Source organism: Oncorhynchus clarkii, chromosome 25, assembly GCF_045791955.1.
Source record: "Oncorhynchus clarkii lewisi isolate Uvic-CL-2024 chromosome 25, UVic_Ocla_1.0, whole genome shotgun sequence".
NCBI lineage: Eukaryota > Metazoa > Chordata > Actinopteri > Salmoniformes > Salmonidae > Oncorhynchus > Oncorhynchus clarkii.
The window spans coordinates 5,877,509-5,893,534 of record NC_092171.1 but is presented as its reverse complement, the minus strand read 5'-3'; the positions used below and the strand labels follow the sequence as shown (position 1 = coordinate 5,893,534).

Sequence of the window (16,026 nt, the reverse complement as noted above, 5' to 3'; positions counted from 1 at the left end):
ATGAACGTGGTACCGTCAGGCGTTTGGAAATTGCTCCCAAGGATGAACCAGACGTGTGGAGGTCTACAATTTTTTTTCAGAGATTTTGGCTGATTTCTTCTGATTTTCCCATGATGTCAAGCAAAGAAGCACTGAGTTTGAAGGTAGGCCTTGAAATACATCCACAAGTACAACTCCAATTGACTCAAATTATGTCAATTAGCCTATCAGACGCTTCTAAAGCCATGACATAATTTTCTGGAATTTTCCAAGCTGTTTAAAGGCACAGTCAACTTAGTGTATGTAAACTTCTGACCAACTGAAATTGTGATACAGTGAAATAATCTGTCTGTAAACAATTGTTGGAAAAATTACTTGTGCCATGCACAAAGTAGATGTCCTTACCCACTTTCCAAAACTATAGTTTGTTAACAAGTCATTTGTGGAGTGGTTGAAAAACAGGTTGAAATGACTCCAACCTAAGTGTATATATTCCCGTCTTGACTTGTACCACATTTTGTTGTGTTACAGCCTGAGTTTAAGATGGATTCAATTGACATTTTGTGTCACTGGCTTACACGCAATACCCAATAATGTCAAAGTGGAATTAGGATTTTAGAAATGTTACTAATGTTTTGTACACTCAGTGTTGATGTTTGCACTTTTGGTGACTTGACCTACATTGTATGAGCTATGAAAATGACTAACTCATGATTCATGGCTTTAATGGTGTGTGGGGGTGATTCTTATGAAATTGACAGCAGTAAGATTTCAGTTTGATTTCACCCTAAACTTTGACTGTAGCTTTCAAATTATATTTCACTTTCTATTTTCTGACAAAACAACCACTCAAGAGTTTAACAGTATGAGGCCAACAGTATGACTCCCATCTGACCATCTATTCTTCTTTCCCAGATCGGATTTTTAGCTTTTGTGGTTTCAGTTGGGCCTCTGTGGATCTTAATGAAGTAGTTTATACACAGTGAAAAATGTTTTGGAAGCAGTGTAATATTTTGGCAGCTGTGCAATCTTTTGGAAGTGGCGCGTACCAGCTGTGCGTATGTTTGCCATGTTATTAATGCTATTGTAGGTTGAGTTTACATGTGTAGACAGGCACTCTCTCTTAGATGTCATTGTGCATCATGGCTTTATGATAACAGATGCACTAAGACCTACTGTACTAGGCCTACTTTTCAAGTTGAGTAACTGTGTGTGCGACTTGTGCTTGTGTGCAATGCGTGTGCATGTGAACTCCCAGCAAACTTGGCCCCTGGTTGTCTCACTCTCAACAGCCTCCCACTGTTTTCCCCTCCCGGTCTCCCTCCCCAGACGTACGGTATGGGTGGAGAGAGCCTGCGCTGCCTGACAGAGAAGCTGCGCATTGTGGTCCACTCCCTGACCATGGGTATCCAGGTCCGCTGGAGGGTGAACCCCTACGACGAGCAGACTGCCACCAGGCTGCCGGCCAGCGTGCTGCAGGTGGTGCTGGAGCTCATCACCTCCGCCAAGGGCCTCTTCTCTCTGCTCAACAGGTACATTAAATAACCCTGTTTTATATATGGCCAATTATTGGCAAAAGAGCTGATCCGATTGGTCAAAACACCAATTAGTGGAAATAATAGACATTAAAGAGACACATCTTCATCGTCTTGTGCTCACTGTCTGTCCAGGTACCAGTTTGCACAGCTGAGTGCTTACACGACCAGTAGGAACATCATCACCCACTGTAAAGAGCTGGGGACCACAGTACACAAGGTACGTCTACTGCTCCAATAGGCATCAAACAAAACAGACAGAAACCAGGAGAAACATTTGTATTTATGAAATTAGAAATAGTTGTTTTCGTTTTGCTACAGATATTAAACTGTGGCAGCCGCACATGTGATGAGACAAAAAAGTTAGTGCCAAAAGCATCTGTGCAGATAGTCCGGGTAGCTATTTGATCAACTATTTAACTAGCAATTTTGCAGTCTTTCAGGCATGGCTGTTCATGTTTTCTTAGTGTAGGCACTCACTGCTTTATACCAATTTGATTAATGTCGTTTACCTAATAGGTAGGAGTAAGCTAACCAGGAAAAACTCTAGGCCTTATAAACAACATTTTGAAAAATTACACATTGAATGAGTGGCTTAAATATTCTAGTTTGACCAAACAATGCATACCAGATTTTTTTGGGGGTTTTTAGAGGAAGTGTACACGGGGCAGGCCAGCTGCTTGTGGGTTAAAACGCATGCAGCCAACTTCCAAAGAGGAACCACCACTGTGTTTGTTTGGTTTGCTAGTTTAATCAGCCACCTAACACGGCACGACAACAGTAATCTCACTCCTCTGCTATTGTGGAACTCTTGTATAAGCACCGACCATGCATGCATTCTTTATCTCCAGCATACTTGGAATAGTTTAGGTTCAGGCACCTTGAAGAAGCACAGGTTGACTGCCGAAGGAGTCTTTTGCTGTTGTTGATATTCCGTGTTTGTTATGTTTGTGATGGGAAATGTTGTACGAGTGGGGAAGGTGGATGAATGTGTTAAACTGGTTACTTGTGACTCGTGAGAAAGACAGCCCTGGATCTTTCCGTAGATAGTGCCTGGGGGAGGAGAGAGAGTTAGCGACCGGGGGGAGGGAGTGAGATGCAGGGACAGAGGAGAGCGAGCTGATGGAAAGGTTTACTGAAACTCAACTTGTGTAATTCCCTGTAGTTCACCTGCTGTGGCCTGCAGTGCAGTCGTGAGACACCGATAGATAGACAGACAGAGGGAGAGAAAGAGGACCCCAAGGTATTATATTTAGTGCTCTTACTTATAGCCCTATTTTGCAACTCTGGATTGTCTCCAGCCAAGGTAGGTAATTTCTCCTCTGTAGCGGTTTTTGTTTCTTTCTTTATTGCAGTAGCTAACTGGTTTTGTCTGCTTGTTTGTGGTGCGCACAGTTTGTGTCAATTTAGACCAGTCTTCCATCATTGTAAGTTTGTTTTCTTGTAGAAAATTGCTTTTGCTTTTTGTTTGCTCTCTCGCTTTTTTTGTGGTCCTCTTTTTAGTTGTTCGCATTAAAACATAAGAGACGTGATAATAGACTTGACCTCTTCTTCACAAATCAATACAAAGCTCTTTAAAACGGACTTGAAAGCTTTGCGGTGTGCACACTCATTCGGTACATTCACCGTGCTCCAACGGTAATAATAGCACATTGTTGAAGCCAATTCATGAATATGACTGACGTTCTCTTGAGTAAAGCAGCATAGAAATATAATGGACAGTCTACACACACTATTTCTATGGTTAAGAACCCACTACCCCTCAGAAGGGAAGGAAGGTGGGAAGTGTGATGGGGTCTGCATTAGAACAATGAAGGCCCTTGAGGGATGTTGATGCTTTCTAAGGGTGTTTTGTCCAGCCAAATGCCGGCTTGTTGGTTTTTGTGTGAAGTCTGTCCAAACATGAGACTTAAAGTAATTAGTGCGCGAAACTTTGTCAGACTTTGTCATTACGCCAGATTGTTTTGACGGTGGATTGTTCTACGCTGAAGTTACTGGTCATTGTTTGGTTGGTTCCTGTTTTTGGACCCAGTGAGCAGCCACTGCCCGCTTCTATTGTGTGTTTTAGGGATAAGTTGAGCCATCCTTGTTTCTAGGAAACCATACACAAAATGCATAATTTAATTTTAAAAGTACAAAGTGTTGGTTAGGTGTTAAGCCTGTGTTTTAAAAGATGCTTAAAATGATTCAGACAAAAAAAGCGATTTGTGTTGAATTGTGTTTGGGGAAATAAAGATGGTTTATTACACATAGACATGGTTTTAAAGGCAACTTAACTTACCCTGTCCCACGGATCTCAATACCCCATAAGTTGTGCCTAGAGACTGCTTTTGTTGGACAAGCTATGGTTTTAAATTTTTTTACGTGAATTCTGATTATTTCCAGTGATACGCAACCTGCTCACAAATATGTACACATTGTTAGAAAGAATGCTATATTTCCCATGACGGAGTGATGCTAAATGTAATTTTTATTTATTTTTAAAGTTACCCCACTCTCCCCTAAATAATAAATATATACGCCATTTTAGCAAACGTTTATATCAAAAGCGACTTACTGTCCACGCATGCATACATTCTAGGTACCAGTGGTACCGGGAATCAAACCCACTATGCTGGTGTTGCAAGAGCCATACTCTACCAACTGAGCGACACAGGACCTATAGTCATAGGCCTCTATCATAGGTAGGATGTGTATCATTGAGAGATGCTGGATATTAAGGGGTCGGGATCCAAGACTCGGGGTCTCAAGGCAAGGTAGCTGAGAGTTAAGACAGAAAGGACCGAGTGATGTCCTTCACAGCAGGTTTTTGTACAGCGGTTTTGTCGTTGGGAAAAGAATAAATAAGCGTACAGTATATGTCTGAAGTTTGTAAGGAATTTCTATTACACTCAATAAAAATAACGTAGGACATCCAGACAGGTGGGTTGGTCCTCTGTCCATCTCTCAAGGCATCATTTATCAAGTTGATAGCTCTAGTAAGGTCGGCAGAATACACGCTCGCACACACCCCATCCCCCTCCTCTGCGTACAACAAAGTTAGCCCTTGGCAACAAACGCAAATGTCAAATCTAATGTCACCTTGTTTCAGAGACTGATGCTTTCAATGATTATTACTTTGCTTGTTTCTAGAGAATTGGTTAATCTGTAACAAGAACAAGGGCCAGACAGATTGTCCCAAAAGACACCCAATTCCTATATAGTGCACTACTTTTGACCAGAGCCCTATGGGCCATCCTTGTTTCCGTGCTATGTAGGGAAGAGGGGTGCCATTTGGGACGCAAACCATGTCTCTGGGTCCTCATAGAAAATAAAGGACTCTCTTTCATTTCCGGCATGTATGAAATGTATGTATGGATGTGTGGTGCATTCATGTGTCTTTGTATGTGTGTTTGTGCTCGTGTGTGTGCGCTCGCTCGCTCTCTCTCTCTCTCTCTCTCTCTCGCTCTCTCTGTAAGTACGTGTCCACCCGCCTCCCTCCCTCCCCACTCACAGGGTTTATTTTCCTTGGTGCCCTGAAGGATTTTGTTGGGCCACGAGTAAGCTGCTGTGATCCTATAGTGCTCCACTGACTAGTGGCTCTCAATCGGTACTCTTCTAACTCTGTAGGACTGGAGAGTACAGGACAAGATCGGACTGGAACCGGTTAGAGCAACAGCAAGCAAAGTCCACTACAGAGAGCGGTACATACTGGACAGAGAGAGCGAGCGTGTGTGTGGGGGTGGGGGGAAGAGAGAAAGATAACAAAGATTCTCAATTCAGTTAATTTAAACGTGGAGAGAGGATCAAGCGAGAGTTGCTTGAAGGAGTCGTATTGAGGTATGTGAGAAGGAGATGGCTAACAATATGCAAAGCCATTAGTGTTTACATCTACGTTTCCAATGGCCTGATGGTAACAATACATAAGTGTGTCAGTATATAGGCTACTGTAATTTAGAACAGTGAGTATGGCTTCTCTAAGATGTTATGCAGCGTGGAGCTTCTTACTACGGGGAAATGGGGATACCTTAGTCAGTTGCGCACCTGCATTCAACTGAAATGTGTCTTCTGCATTCAACCCAACCCCTCGACATCAGGGAGGTCTGGTTAGTGGTCTGGTTGACATACTACAGTGCATTCGGAAAGTATTCAGACCCCGTGACTTCCTCCACATTTCGTTACTTTACAGCCTTATTCTAAAATGTATAGTTTGTCAATCTACACTGTCATAATGACAGTGAAAACAGGTTTCTAGACATTTTAAACGGATACCTTAATTACATAATTATTCAGACCCTCGAAATTAAGCTCAAGTCCATCCTTTTTCCATTGATCGTCCTCCTTGATTGTAGTCCACCTGTGGGAAATTCAATTGATTGCATATGATTTGGAAAGGCACACACCTGTCTATATAAGGTCCCGTAGTTGACAGTGCATGTCAGAGCAAAAACCAAGCCATGAAGTCAAAGGAATTGTCTGTAGAGTGCTGAGACAGGATTGTGTCGAGGCACAGATCTGGGGAAGAGTGCCAAAAAATGTCTGCAGCATTGAAGGTCCCCAAGAACAGTGGCCTCCATAATTTCTTATATGGAAGAAGTTTGTAACCACCAAGACTCTTCCTAGAGCTGGCTGCCTGCCAATCGGGGGAGAAGGGCCTTGGTCAGGGAGGTGACCTGTGGCATAGAGTTCCTCTGTTGAGATGGGAGAACCATCCAGAAGGACAATCATCTCTGTAGCACTCCACCAATCAGGCCTTTATAGTAGAGTGGCCAGACAGAAGCCACGGCTCAGTAAAAAGCACATAACAGCCCGCTTGGAGTTTTCCAAAGAGGCACCTAAAGGAATCTCAGACCATGAGAAACCAGATTCTCTGGTCTGATGAAACCAAGATTGAACTTTTCGGCCTGAATGCCAAGCGGCACGTCTGTAGGAAACCAGGCACCATCCCTACAGTGAAGCATGGTGGTGGCAGCAAGTCTCAATGTCCTTGAGTGGCCCAGCCAGAGCGCGGACTTGAACCCGATTGAATAGGACTGTGGGCTCTCCTCCGTGGTCGACGTGAGTAAGACATTTAAACATGTTAACCCTCGCAAGGCTGCTGGCCCAGACGGCATCCCTAGCCGCGTCCTCAGAAGCATGCGCAGACCAGCTAGCTGGTGTGTTTATGGACATATTAAATCTCTCCTATCCCAGTCTGCTGTCCCCACATGCTTCAAGATGGCCACCATTGTTCCTGTACAAAAGAAGGCAAAAGGAACTAAACTAAATGACTATCGCCCCGAAGCACTCTCTTCTGTCATCATGAAGTGCTTTGAGAGGCTAGTGAAGGATCATATCACCTCCGCCTTACCTGTCACCCTAGACCCACTTCAATTTGCTTACCGCCCCAATAGGTTAACAGACAATGCAATTGCCATAACACTGCACACTGCCCTACCCCATCTGGACATGAGGAATAACTACGTCAGAATGCTGTTCATTCACTATAACACCATAGTACCCTCCAAGCTCATCATTGTGCTCTGGGTCTGACTTCCTGACAGACCGCCCCACAGTTGGTAAAGGTAGGAAACAACACCACTTCTCTGATTCGCAACACAGGGTCCCACAAGGGTGTATGCTCAGCCCCCTCCTGTACTCCCTGTTCACCATGACTGTGTGTCCACGCACGCCTCCAACTCAATCATGAAGTTTGCAGATGACGCAACAGTAGTAGGGCTTGATTACCAACAACGACGAGAGCCTACAGAGAAGAGGTGAGGGCCCTGCAGTAGAGAAGGTGGAAAGCTTCAAGTTCCTCAGCGTACACATCACTGACCATCTGAAATGGTCCACCCACACAGACAGTGTGGTGCAATAGCACCTCTTCAACCCCAGGAGGCAGAAGAAATTTGGCTTGGCCCCTAAGACCCTCAAACTTTTACAGATGCACAATTGAGAGCATCCTGTTGGGCTGTATCACCGCCTGGTATGGAAACTGCTCCACCCGCAACCGCAGGGCTCTCCGTAGGGTGGTACGGTCTGCCCAATGTATCACCGGGGGCAAACTGCCTGTCCTCCAGGACACCTACAGCACCCAATGTCACAGGAAGGCCAAAAAGATCATCAAGGATATCAACCACCCGAGCCACGGCCCGTTCACCCTACTATCATCCCGAAGGCGAGGTCAGCATAGGTGCTTCAAAGCTGGGACTGAGAGACTGAAAGAAGCTGTTTTTCTCAAGGCCATCAGACTTGCCATCACTAGCCGGCTACCACCCGACTACTCAACCCTGCACCTTAGAGGCTGCTGCACTATATACATAGACATGGAATCCCTGGCCACTTTAATAGTGACTCAACACTTTAACGAGTCACTCTAATAATGTTTACATGCTGCTTTACTCATCTCATCTCAGTACCAATCAAAAGTTTGGACACACCTACTCATTCAAGGTTTTTTCTTTATTTTTTAAAATGTTTTACATTGTAGAGTAATAGTGAAGACATCAAAACTATGAAATAACATATATGGAATCATGTAGTAACCAAAAAAGTGTTAAACAAATCAAAATACATTTTATATTTGAGGTTCTTGAAAGTAGCCACCCTTTGCCTTGATAACTGCTTTGCACACTCTTGGCATTCTCATTTCAATTAACAGGTGTGCCTTGTGGAATTTCTTCCCTTCTTAATGTGTTTGAGCCAATCAGTTGTGTTGTGACAAGGTAGGGGTGGTATACAGAAGATAGCCCTATTTGGCAAAAGGCCAAGTCCATATTATGGCAAGAACAGCTCAAATAAGCAAAGAGAAAAGACAGTCCATCATTACTTTAAGACATGAAGGTCGGTCAATACGGAACATTTCTAGAACTTTGAAAGTCTCTTCAAGTGCAGTCGCAAAAACCTTCAAGCGCTATGCTGAAACTGGTTCTCATGAGGACCGCCACAGGAAAGGAAGACCCAGAGTTACCTCTTGTGCAGAGGATAAGTTCATTAGAGTTAACTGCACCTCAGATTGCAGCCCAAATAAATGCTTCACAGAGTAACATCTCAACATCAACTGTTCAGAGGAGACTGTGTGAATTGGGCCTTTATAATCGAATTACTGCAAAGAAACCACTAAAGGACACCAATACGAAGAAAAGACTTGCTTGGGCCAAGAAACATGAGCAATGGACATTATATATTTAAGATTTTTGGTTCCTACCGCTGTGTATTTGTGAGACGCAGAGTGGGGGTGCTTTGCTGCTGAAACTCAGTGATTTATTTAGAATTGAAGACACATTTAATCAGCATGGCAACCACAGTATTCTGCAGCTATACGCCACCCCATCTGGTTTGTGCTTAATGGGACTATAATTTGTTTTTCAACAGGACAATGACCCACCACAACTCCAGGCTGTGTAAGGGCTATTTAACCAAGAAGGAGTGTGATGGAGTGCTACATTTTGGGGCGGCAGGTAGCCTAGTGGTTAGAGCGTTGGGCCAGTAACTGAAAGGTTGCTAGATCGAACACCTGAGCTGACTAGGTAAAAAATCTGTTGTTCTACCCCTGAACAAGGCAGTTAACCCACTGTTCCTAGGCCGTCATTGTAAATAAAAATGTGTTCTTAACTGACTTGCCTAGTTAAAGCTTAAATAAAAACATGCAAAAATAAATACAAATCTTAAGACCTGGCCTCCACAATCACCTGACCTCAACCCAATTGAGATGTTTTGGGATGAGTTGGACCGTGGAGTGAAGGAAAAGCAGCCAACAAGTGCCCAGCATATGTGGGGACTCCTTCAAGCTTGTTGGAAGCATTCCAGGTGAGGCTGGTGGAGAGAATGCCAAGAGTGTGCAAAGCTGTCATCTAGGCAGCTATGCGCTTCAACGCTTGGCAGTCCAGTTCTGTGAGCTTGTGTGGCCTACCACTTCGCTGCTGAGCCGTTGTTGCTCCTAGATGTTTCCACTTCACAATAACAGCACTTAGTTGACTGGGGCAGCTCTAGCAAGGCAGACATTTTACTAACTGACTTGTTTGAAAGGTTGCATCCTATGACGGTGCCACGTCATGTTAGTCACTGAGCTCTTCAGTAAAGCCATTCAACTGCCAATGTTTGTCTATGGAGATTGCATGTCTGTGTGTTTAATTTTATATATCTGTCAGCAACGGGTGTGGCTGAAATATCCAAATCCATTAATTTGAAGCGTCCACATATCTTTGTGTGTATATATAGTGTGTATGCACCTTAAACTGACGGATTTTAGTGGGGATTTTTTTATTAAGTTACTTAGATTGACGTACATGAGTCAATTGACTCCTAAGCATTTTAAGCCGACACCAGTGTCAACGACGACTCCTCACTTTGATCACTCATGCTACAGTATACAATGAAGGGAAATGAGACATTTGAATTTAAAATATGAATTGTTTCCCGATTTAATGCAAAGCTTTCTAGAGCCTTTGCCTTACATCATAAGTTAGCATTTGTAGTTCATTAAGGTGAAGTTTTATTGTATTTAGTGTTTGGAGTAATTATCAAATATAGAGCAAGGAGAAAATGAACACTTGCTTTTTGTAGTCCCTTCACCATCATTTAAAGAGATATATGCTCCTAATATTTCACATGGGTTGGTTCAGTGCAGACCTGGGTTCAAATACGGTTTGAAATCATTTCAAATGCTTAAGCTGGGCTTGATTGAGCTTGCCTGGCGCAATGGAAGTAAAATAATAGTTGCAAAAAAGCAAACCCTACCCATCTGTTACTTTAGACAGGCTAAAGCAAACGGTAATTATATATTGGAAATATTTCAAATAGTTGTTGAACCCAGGTCTGGGTTGTTTGGTGTTAGTGTGTTGAAGTGTAATGAGATCCACCCTAGGTATGTCCCTCTGTCTTTTAATAGATTGTTCCTGTCTGCCCTGCTAACAGGGAACACGTTCTGTCTTATTTGGTCAAGAGCAAAAATACACACGAAGAGGCACAGTGACAAAGTGAACAGAGGTACATAGAAACACACATTTCTGTATCAAGAAGGGGCTTACAGTACCTTCAGAAAGTATTAATATCCCTTGATTTATTCCACATTTGTTGCTACAGCCTGAATTCAACATTTATTTAAAAAATAAATGTCTTACCCATCTACACACAATACCCATGTTTTTCTTCATATTTTCAAATTTATTGAAAATGAATAGAATAATCTCATACAGTATCAGTCAAAGGTTTGGACACCTACTGATTAAAAGGTTTTTCTTTATTTGTACTATTTGTGTGTAATGCTGTTATCAAGGCAACGGGTGGCTACTTTCAAGAACCTCAAATATAAAATGTATTTTGATTTGTTTAACATTTTTGTGGTTACTACATGATTCCATGTGTTATTTCATAGTTTTGATGTCTTCACTATTATTCTACAACGTAGAAAATAGTAAAAATAAAGAAAAACCCTTGAATGAAAAACCCCTGAGTCAATACTTTGTAGAAGCAACATTGGCAGTGATTACAGCTGTGAGTCTTTCTGGGAAAGTCTCTAAGAGCTTTCTACACCTGTATTGTGCAACATTTTCCCATTTTTTTTATTTACAAATTCCTCCAAGCTCTATCAAATTGGTTGTTGATCATTGCTAGGCAACCATTTTCTGGTCTTGCCATAGATTTGTATGTATACTGAACAAAAATATAAACAGAACATGCAACAATTCTAAAGATTTTACTTGAGTTACAGTTCATAGAAGAAAATGAGTCACTTGAAATGAAGAAATTAGGATGTGGATGTCCTGGGCTGGCGTGGTTACACGTGGTCTGCGGTTGTGAGGCCTGTTGGATGTTCTGCCAAATTCTCTAAAACTGCGTTGGTGGCGGCTTATGGTCGAGAAATTAACATTCAATTATCTGGCAACAGCTCTGTTGGACATTTCTGCAGTCCGCCTGCCAATTGCACACTCCCTTAAAATTTGAGACATCTGTGGCATTGTTTTGTGTGACAAAACTGCCCATTTTAAAGTGGCTGCTCATTACAAGGTGCACCTGTGTAATGAGCATGCTGTTTAATCAACTTCTTGATATGCCACACCTGTCAGGTGGATGGATTATCTTGGCAAATGAGAAATGCTCACTAACAGGAATGTAAACAAATTTGTGCACAACATTTCAGAGGAATATGCTTTTTGTGCATATGCAACATTTCTGGGATCTTTTATTTCAGCTCATGGAAAATGGGGCCAACACTTCACATGTTGCGTTTCATATTTTTGTTCAGTACAGATTTAAGTCAAAACTGTAACTTGGGTTACTCAGGAACATTTACTGTTTTCTTGGTAAGCAACTCCAGTGTAGATTTGGCCTTGTGTTTTAGGTTATTGTCCTGCTGAAAGGTGAATTAATCTCCCAGTGTCTGGTGGAAAGCAGACTGAACCAGGTTTTCCTCTAGGATTTCGCCTGTGCGTAGCTCCATTTTCTTTTCATTTTTTTATCCTGAAAAACTCCCCAGTCCTTAACTATTACAAGCATACCCATAACATTATGTAGCCACCACTATGCTTGAAAATATGGAGAGTGGTATTCAGTAATGTGTTGTATTGGATTTGCCCCAAACACAACACTTTTTATTCAGGACAAAAAGTTAATTGCTTTGCCACTTTGTTTGCAGTATTACTATAGTGCCTTAATGCAAACAGGATGCTATTGGAATATTTTGAATCATGTAGGATGGATCAATGTTGTTGATCCATCCTCAGTTTTCTCCTGTCAAAGCCATTCAACTCTAACAGTTTTAAAGTCACAAATGGCATCATGGTGAAATCCAGAAATCATGTATCTTTGTAGTGACTGGGTGAATTGAGAACATCCAAAGTGTAATTAATAACTTCACCATGCTCAAAGGGATATTCAATGTCTGCTACCAATAGGTACTCTTCTTTGTGTGGCATTGGAAAACCTTCCTGTTTGAAATTCATTGCTCGACTGAGGGACCTTACAGATAATTGTATGTGTGGGGTACAGAGAAGGTAGTCATTCAAAAATCATGTTAAACACACTGATTGCACACAGATTGAGTCCATGCAATTTATTATGTGACTTGTTAAGGACATTTTTACTTCTGAACTTAGAGTTGCCACAACGAAGGGGTTGAGTACTTTTTTGACTCAAGACATTTCAGCTTATTATTTTGTATCAATTAGAAAAAGAATCGAAAAAAACCCAAACATAATTCCAGTTTGACATTATGGGGTATTGTGTGTAAGCCAGTGACCAAAAATCAACATTTTAATCTATTTTAAATGTAGTCTGTAACAACAAAATGATGAAACAGTCAAGGGGTGTGAATACTTTTTGGAGGCACTGAACGTGGCAGGGGGTGTGGCAGGGGTCATGGCAGGGTACGCGGTTGGCCCTGCTAAGTTTGAGGCCCCCATTTTAGCTGTGTAGAGAAATGTTGGCATTTAAGCCCATTTCTCCAATCAATCAATCGATCAAATGTATTTATAAAGTCATTTTTTACATAAGCTGATGTCACAAAGTGTGATACAGAAACCCAGCCTAAAACTACAAACAGCAAGCAATGCGGATGTAGAAGCATGGTGGCTCGGAAAAAGATTTGAGATAAAAAATAAAAAAAAGTTGATTATAACAGTATGTGGCCAAGATGTTCAAAGTGTCAAATAATCAGTGGTTGTAGAGGGTGCAACAGGTCAGCACCTCAGGAGTAAATGTCAGTTGGCTTTTCATAGCGGAGCATTCAGAGTTCGAGACAGCAGGTGCGGTAGAGAGAGCCGGAAACAGCAGGTCCGGGACAAGGTAGCACGTCCGGTGAAAAGGTCAGGGTTCCATATCCGCAGGCTGAACAGTTGAAACTGGAGTAGCAGCACGACCAGGTGGACTGAGGACAGCAAGGAGTCATCAGGCCAGGTAGTCCTGAGGCAAGGTCCCAGGTCCTCCGGGAGGAGAGGGAGAATACTTAAATTTACCCAGGACACCGGATAAGACAGAAGAAATCCTCCAGATATAACAAACTGACCCTAGCCCCCCCGACACAAACTACTGCAGTATAAATACTGGAGGCAGAGACGGGAGGGGTCCGAAAATACCCCCGAACCTTGCCAACCAGGCAGGATATAACAGCCCCCAAAGGGATATTTTCAAACCACCAACTAAGACGAGGCTGAATATAACGAACCCGAGAGGGGCGCCAACCCGGACAGGAAGATCGTGTCAGTGACTCAACCCACTCATGTGACGCACACCTCCTAGGGATGGCATGGAAGAGCACCAGTAAGCCAGTGACTCAGCCCCCATAATAGGGTTAGAGGCATAATCTCAGTGGAGAGAGGGGAACCGGCCAGGCAGAGACAGCAAGGGCGGTTCGTCGCTCCAGTGCCTTTCCGTTCACCTTCCCACTCCTGGGACAGACTACACTCAATCATAGGACCTACTGAAAAGATGAGACTTCAATAAAGACTTGAAGGTTGAGACAGAGTCTGCGTCTCTCACATGGATAGGCAGACTATGTAGCATACGTGTAGGTATGTACGACAGGACCAAATCAGAGATACAGGTAGGAGCAAGCCCATGTAATGCTTTGTAGGTTAGCAGTAAAACCTTGAAATTATCCCTAGCCTTAACAGGAAGTCTGGAGGCTGGCACTGGAGTAATATGATCAAATTTTGGGGTTCTAATCAAGATTTTAGCAGTCGTTTTGCACTAACTGAAGTTTATTTAGTGCTTTATCCGGGTAGCCGGAAAGTAGAGCATTGCAGTAGTCTAATCTAGAAGTGATGAAAGCATGGATTAACTTTTCTGCATCATTTTTACAATGTTACGTAGATAGAAAAAAGCTGTCCTTGAAACAGTCTTGATATGTTCGTCAAAAGAGAGATCAGTGTCCAGAGTAACGCCGAGGTCCTTCAGTTTTATTTGAGAGGACTGTACAACCATCAAGATTAATTGTCAGATCCAACAGAATCTCTTTGTTTCTTGGGACCTAGAGCTAGCATCTCTGTTTTGGCAGAGTTTATAAGTTAAAAATAATAAATAAATAAATAAAAATTGCCGCCATCCACTTCCTTATGTCTGAAACACAGGCTTCTAGCGAGGCCAATTTTGGGGCTTCACCATGTCTCATCGAAATGTACACCTGTATATCGTCCGCATAGCAGTGAAAGTTAACATTATGTTTCTGAATGACATCACCAAGAGGTAAAATATATAGTGAAAATAATTGTGGCCCTAAAACAGAACCTTGAGGAACATTTGTCAGAGGACAAACCATCCACAGAGACAAACTGATATCTTTCCGAAAGATAAGATCTAAACCAGGCAAGAACTTATCCGTGTAGACCAATTTGGGTTTCCAATCTCTACAAAAGAATGTGGTAATTGATGGCATCAAAATCAGCACTAAGGTCTATGAGCACGAGGACAGATGCAGAGCCTTGGTCTGACGCCATTAAAAGGTAATTTACCACCTTCATGCATGCAGTCTCAGTGTTATGATGGGGTCTAAAACCAGACTGAAGCGTTTCATATACATTGTTCGTCTTCAGGAAGGCAGTGAGTTGCTGTTGCGCAAGAGCCTTTTTCTCAAATTTTTTTGAGGATTGGGAGATTTGATATATAGACCTATTTATATATTTTTTTATGTATTTAAATTTTTATTTTTATAAAAAAAATAGATATATATATATTTTTTTTTTTGTTGATTATTTATGTTTTTATATTTTCTGGGTTAAGGTTTGGCTTTTTCAAGAGAGGCTTTATTACTGCCACTTTTAGTGAGTTTGGTACACATCCGGTGGATAGAGAGCCGTTTAATATGTTCAACATAGGAGGGCCAAGCACAGAAAGCAGCTCTTTCAGTAGTTTAGTTGGAATAGGGATGCAGCTTGAAGGCCATGACTATTTTCATGAATGTGTCAAGAGATATTGGATTTAAAAACTCCCTAGGTCCTGGAAGTGTTGTGCAGACTCAGGACAACTGAGCTTTGGAGAAATACTCAGATTTAAAGAGGAGTCTGTAATTTAATTTCTAATGATCATGATCTTTTCGTCAAAGAAGTTCATGAAATTAGCACTGCTGAACTGAAAGCCATCCTCTCTTGGGGAATGCTGCTTTTTGACCAGCTTTGCGACAGTATCACATTTTTGGGGGTGATATTCTCCTCAATTAAGGTATACTTAGCGATATGATGTAGATGCAGAAAGTAAATGCCATAGTGGGTCAATTTCCGCAACAACTACGAGCGTTGAAGCGTTTAGGATCAACTTCTCCACTGTTTTGGTGCCATGGCTTCCACACTGTGCACAAGCGCAGATACTGTGTGTGAGACTTGCCATCTCACTATTTTCAATGTCAGCGGTGCTGCTCGTAGCAACGCAATTTCGCTGAGTCTACCTTTAAGCGCAGGGACATTTTTGTCATTTTTAAAGCAAATTTCTTGCAATTCTACAGATATTGCCATGCAGTTGAGAGAACATTTTGCCGTTTCAAAGCATATTTTCTGCAATTCCATGCATTTTGCAATGGCTTATGCTGTGTTCTTTTGCTCAAGCATAATAACCAAATCTA

At 42.2% G+C, this 16,026-nt stretch overlaps 1 protein-coding gene across 2 annotated transcripts in view; it reads left to right on the top strand.

Moving 5' to 3' along the window:
• The window catches only part of LOC139384127 (connector enhancer of kinase suppressor of Ras 1), a 101,860-nt gene that overhangs the window by 31,250 nt on the left and 54,584 nt on the right, over positions 1–16,026 (top strand). The window contains exons 3-4 of one of the 2 annotated variants that reach the window (XM_071128796.1): positions 1,309–1,511; positions 1,650–1,734. In XM_071128796.1, the coding sequence (XP_070984897.1) occupies positions 1,309–1,511; positions 1,650–1,734 (288 nt within the window). Of the gene's footprint in view, positions 1–1,308; positions 1,512–1,649; positions 1,735–13,774; positions 14,017–16,026 lie in introns of those variants that run through there. The other variant, XM_071128797.1, reaches the window with a different exon arrangement.